This window comes from Arachis duranensis, chromosome 3, assembly GCF_000817695.3.
Source record: "Arachis duranensis cultivar V14167 chromosome 3, aradu.V14167.gnm2.J7QH, whole genome shotgun sequence".
NCBI classification, from domain to species: domain Eukaryota; kingdom Viridiplantae; phylum Streptophyta; class Magnoliopsida; order Fabales; family Fabaceae; genus Arachis; species Arachis duranensis.
In genome coordinates, this window is record NC_029774.3 from 13,119,987 (window position 1) to 13,125,642 (window position 5,656).

General features: G+C 28.6%; 1 protein-coding gene across 1 annotated transcript; it reads left to right on the plus strand.

Moving 5' to 3' along the window:
- The first annotated feature begins 2,581 nt into the window (after positions 1-2,581).
- Positions 2,582-5,219, plus strand: LOC107477708 (probable WRKY transcription factor 31). Its single transcript, XM_016097765.3, has 5 exons — positions 2,582-2,992; positions 3,071-3,148; positions 3,224-3,625; positions 3,873-3,986; positions 4,345-5,219. Exons 1-5 carry the CDS (start codon positions 2,672-2,674, stop codon positions 5,011-5,013), a joined length of 1,584 nt encoding a protein of 527 aa, XP_015953251.1. The 5' UTR covers positions 2,582-2,671; the 3' UTR covers positions 5,014-5,219.
- The last annotated feature ends 437 nt before the right edge of the window (positions 5,220-5,656 follow it).

Sequence of the window (5,656 nt, forward strand, 5' to 3'; positions counted from 1 at the left end):
GAAAATGTTGAAAGTTGCCACTTTAATCACTATGTATAATTGTAACAGAAAATTTGGGGTGAGTATTCGAGTACAAATATCAAATTGTTTTTAATAACTAATTTTATTAATTTATATATACAAATTTTGATAAATAAAAATATAAATTATATTAATTTATATGTATAAAATCTAATAAATATAAATATAAATAATGTATTTTATATATATAAATTTTTATAAATATAAATATAAATTATTATTGATTAAATACTAATTTAAAATGATAATATTTATTAATAATATAATATTATTATGCTATAAATATAAATTTGGTTCAACATAGTGAAACCATCATCTTGTTCAAGCAGGAGACAGGGTTTGCAATCAAAGTGTCAAAGACCCAAAACCCCAGAAGTCAACTGTTGGGAAGGTCATGGGACCTACAAAGTGGCTGGATTATGTCAGAACCGTCCATTATTTATAATTAATTTTATTAAATAATTAATTTATTTTTTTATTTAAATAAATATTAATAATTTAAATTTTATATTTTTTAATAATTTATTAAATAATAATAAATTCTTAAATAAAATTTAGCCTCACAATAAATTAATTCTTAACATATTAAAATAATAATAAAAATGTCCATTCATTCACTCATTTAGAAGACTGAGGTGCTGGCCAATAATAATAGCGGCGGTGGTGACTTATCAAAAGGTATCAATCTCTTTTTATTTAGTTAAATTATAGAATAAAGTAAAATTATTTATTTATATTGTAAACAAAGGAATTTGACCAGCTTAAAGTGTGTATGGTATATCATTGGAGAAAAATAAATGCTTAGTTTCAATTATTTGAAAAAAAATTGACATTTTAATTCTTTAGAAAAATTATACAATTAGGTCAAGGAAGCAAACTATCGATCTCAAATACTAAAATGGAGTCTAACTCGTAAAAGTGATCTAGAGATTAAATACTACTTGACTAATAATGTTTTTATGTCTAAATGCTATTTTATCATCTCTAAAATAATATGTAAATTACTTTTTTTAATGTATTACATTATAATTTGATGTTTATTTTAATATTTTTGTTATATATTGATTAAAATATTAATTTAAAAATTTTCTTATATTAACTAAATTTTAAACTAAAATATTGATGTGACAAATTAAAAATAAAAACACAAATTAGAATTAAAAATAGTCACCAAAAAAATTAGTATTAAAAATTTTCAATTTAAAAAATCTATCGTGTCAAATAGATTTTTAAATTTGAAATTTTATTCTATACAATTTGGTTTCGAATTATACGAAAAAAAAGGAAAAAATTAAAACACTTTACATCTTGTTTTTTAAAAATTAATATAACTAGTTTACAATTATTTTTTATGAAGGTCTGAATTTTTATTTAATTTTTGTTAGAAATTAGGGATTTTGTGTGAAAAATAAAAGAGTAATATATAACATTATTTTTCAAATATTTTATTAAATTTCTAACAAATTTTAATGACTTGAAATCAATTTCTTATTTTTTTATTTTATTAAATAAATTAGTCATCCAATAAATTTTACTAAAAATTTAAAATAAATAAACATTTAAATATGACACATGAGAGAGGATAGCTTACATATTATTTTAGAATGGGTAGGATAACATTAATATATATATATTGGTATCTTATATCCTATGAAAACAATGCAAGTGCTGCATAATTGATGCCCTAGGAAACAAGAATCTATCATTTGGAAGCTTCTAAATTCTAAAGAAGTTTTTATAATTATATATATCCAACAAGTTTTCGATTTATTTTTTAACATTTTTTTTATTTTTAAATTACCAAATATGATTAAAAACTAAAAACTTTAATAATATTTGTAAATATTATTAAGTTAACTAACTACCCTAATCACTGTAACTATAAACTCCATAATAACATGCGTTTTATTATTATTATTGTTATAAGATTTCGACCACACCTTCATTCAACCCTACACCAATATTAAAAATGAAAGTAAAGAATTAGAGTTAATATAATAAATTAATAAATATGTCATATGTATATATTTCTTAAAAGATTTGATTGCTGAACTGAACCAGTCGACCATTTCAATTCAACGCTGTAATGGCTCAATTATCTGCTGATGGAAATGATTCGGATTTATTTTCTATATTTAATTTGATAATATATGGAGAGAAAATGAATGTCACATACACCTAAAATAGAAAAAAAGTGTTAGGAAGCTGCATAGACCAAATCAAAATACACTTGATTACGTAAAACACTCAACAAAACTTGTGATAATGGCCAACAAAATAAGAGTGAATTTATAAATGTATAAAAAAGCTAGACGTGGATACACATTATTCATACATTACATGTCAAATTGAAGGACTAAAAGCTTACCTTTGAACAAGGAGAAAAAAATGGGAAAAAGGAGAGTAAAGAGAAAAGAGAAAGAAGAGATTTGTGTTGAAAATATTCAAGGGTAGCTAGGGGCATAAAGGACACTTCACATACATATACATGTTTACTAGCACACTTTTTTGGTCCATGATTCATCTTTGTCAAGCTAGCTAAGTCTTAGTTGCCCTCTTTTCATGCCGAGTCCATTGTCTCATTTACTCTCTATAAACACAAACATTGCATACACACTCTTCCTCTCTCTCTCTCTCTCTCTTTCTCGCCATGGGAGGAGATGCTGGACTCTCCATGGATTCCTCCGATCCGATCCGGAGGTTCTTCCTTCGCAGTAATAGCCCTGTTATTCTCAACTCTTTTCCTGAACACAAGTGGAATATGAACCTCAACACGGATCATGAAACCGCCTCTTTTCAACAAGTCAACCTTATTAGTTCTTGTTCTTCGAGTCACGATCATCACCACAACACGAGACAAGAGTTAGACTTCTTCGTCACTCACAACGACGACAACCTTATCGCCTCTTCTTCTTTCCCTGCCGCCGACCACGATGACAATCATCGTCATTCCTTGGAATTCAAAGTGAACGTGAGTTCTGCCACTCATTGCATTCTTTTGATTATAAATTGCTTTAACTAACTCATGAACGATGTGTTTTAATCATAGACTGGTCTGAATCTTCTCACTACCAGCACTACGGAGGACGATCACGTAAATTTGCAAGACAGAAGAACTAAACTTGAGGTAAATTAAATGAAATGAAAGAAATTGTTGATATTAGAGTACTGTTCAATTAAATAAAATAATTTTGTTGAATAGGAGGTAGGTGTAATTGAAGCGGAGATAGAGCGAGTGAAGGAGGAGAATGAGAGGATAAGGGAGATGATTGATGAGGCAAACAGTCATTACAGTGCGCTTCAGATGCACCACATGAATCTGATGAACAAGAGCAGTGATGATGAAAGAGTATTGGTTCCAAGGCAGTTTATGGATCTTGGCTTAGCAACAAATTCGCACAATTGTTCATCATCAAGATCAAAATCACCATCAGGGAATAGTAGTGGTGATGGAGAGAAGAAGAGAATGAAAAGAGAAGAAAGCCCGACGAGGGAAGAAGAAGCTAACAAAAGTAGTCCAGCAAAACATAATCTTGACCAAGCTCACGAGGCCACTATGAGGAAAGCTAGAGTTTCTGTTAGAGCGAGATCAGAGGCACCTATGGTATGTATCTTTCTTTTTATTTATTGTATATTTTTTAAAATACAAATAATAAATTTAATACAAAATTATTTAAAGACCTAAATATCTAATTTATTCTAAAAGAAATGAATTAATTAATCACATAGTATAAAAGTGCCTTTATTAAAATTAATTAAAATCTATTAAAAAACAATATATCATATGAATCAGTACTGTTTCTGTGTTTGTCCTTTTTGGAGGCTTATGGAAAACATGTTAATTGTGTCAGATAACTGATGGGTGTCAATGGCGGAAGTATGGACAGAAGATGGCTAAAGGAAACCCATGCCCTCGAGCTTATTATCGTTGCACCATGGCTTCCGGTTGTCCAGTTAGGAAACAGGTATGTATATATATCATCTCTCATAATCTCTCTATCTTCGCATTATTTAGGTCAGTTCAAAATTACTAAGAAAAAATTAAATGGATGATTAGTTTCCGATACAATTTAGGAGCTGATCCATGGATTGTTTATAGATATTACCTGCTCTAATTATTTATTATATCCTATAATTTTTATAATAAAATATCAATGTGACTTATTTTGTATGTATAGAGTGATTTGACGACGTTTATTATTATTATTATTACTATATAATAAAGTCTAATTCTTACTTTAGTATTCATGTATTTTTATTCCATAACAATAAATGAATACTAAATAAAAAATATATATATTTGGTACCATAAAACAAAAACAGGTGCAAAGGTGTGCAGAGGACAGAACAGTGTTAGTGACAACATATGAAGGGAAGCACAACCACCCTTTGCCACCAGCAGCAATGGCTATGGCGCAAACAACTTCCTCAGCCGCAACAATGCTTCTTTCTGGTTCATCAATGTCAACCAATGACAACACCACCCTAATCAACAATGCAACAAACTTCTTAGCAACAACACTTCTTCCATCTTCTTCATCATCATCATCAGCTGCTACTTCAACCATGGCAACAATCTCAGCTTCAGCACCATTCCCAACTATCACATTGGACCTTACTCATGATGACTCCCCCAACAACAACAACATCAACAACAACAACCCTTTTCAGTTCCCAATAAGGCCTAGTACAATTCCACAAATACCCTTCCAGATATTTGGTGGTAATAGTAGTCATAATAATAGCAATAACCAATCAAAGTTTTGTGGTCTACAAATGCCTAATAATAATAATAAAGATCATAGTAATAGTAGTAGTAGTAGTAATAATCTTGTTGATACAGTTGGTGCTGCAATTGCATCTGATCCAAACTTCACTGCTGCTTTGGTATCAGCTCTTAGCTCCTTTATTAGTGCTGCTGCTCCTACTCAACAAAACAACATTAGCAATAGCAATGACAATGGCAATGGCACACTCAACAACAATAGCTAGTTAGCAATGGTGGAACCAATAATTATTAGTTGATCCCTTTTAAAAAGATTTTTTTATTTTTTATTTTATTCTAATTTGGTTGGTTATTTATGACCGCACCGTTTTTTTTTTATTTTTTATTCTCATTTATTTGAGGAACTTGTTTAGGGCATTAAAGATTAAACTATATATTACTATTTGACAATTAGACAGAGATTCTTTTCTGATCTTTTTTTCTTAAATAATTTTAATTTTTGATTTGGTTAGGAGAGGTTCGATATTATTTATTCAGTTTGTATGCTCAAATAATTAATTAAATTTGTATAGCAAATCGAATGAAAAGTTCATACACAGAAGTGACCTCGTTAGTTTCCCATTTTGTTTATTTATTTATTGTAGGGTGATTATATATATGTTAATGGATTTTGATGCTTGTTTATTATTTTATCAATTCAACTAGATATTCTTCAAAAATCGTACAACATTCAGTCTTTTATTACAATAATTTAAAATTTAAAGAAAATTTTACTCCATTTTTCTGTAAGATGCTAAAATGACATTCTCCTTCTCTCTATTTTATAAATGTACATCCCCCTCCCTTCTAACTTTTAAAAAATCTCGTCTTTAGTCTATTTTAAACTTTTTATGTTAACTAATGTTAACT

Coding starts and splice junctions, on each gene's coding strand:
- LOC107477708 (XM_016097765.3), top strand. CDS start 2,672: ATGGGAGGAGATGCTGGACTCTCCATGGATTCCTCCGATCCGATCCGG. Junction 3,626..3,872: donor CGAGATCAGAGGCACCTATG/GTATGTATCTTT, acceptor TAATTGTGTCAG/ATAACTGATGGGTGTCAATG. Junction 3,987..4,344: donor GTTGTCCAGTTAGGAAACAG/GTATGTATATAT, acceptor AAACAAAAACAG/GTGCAAAGGTGTGCAGAGGA.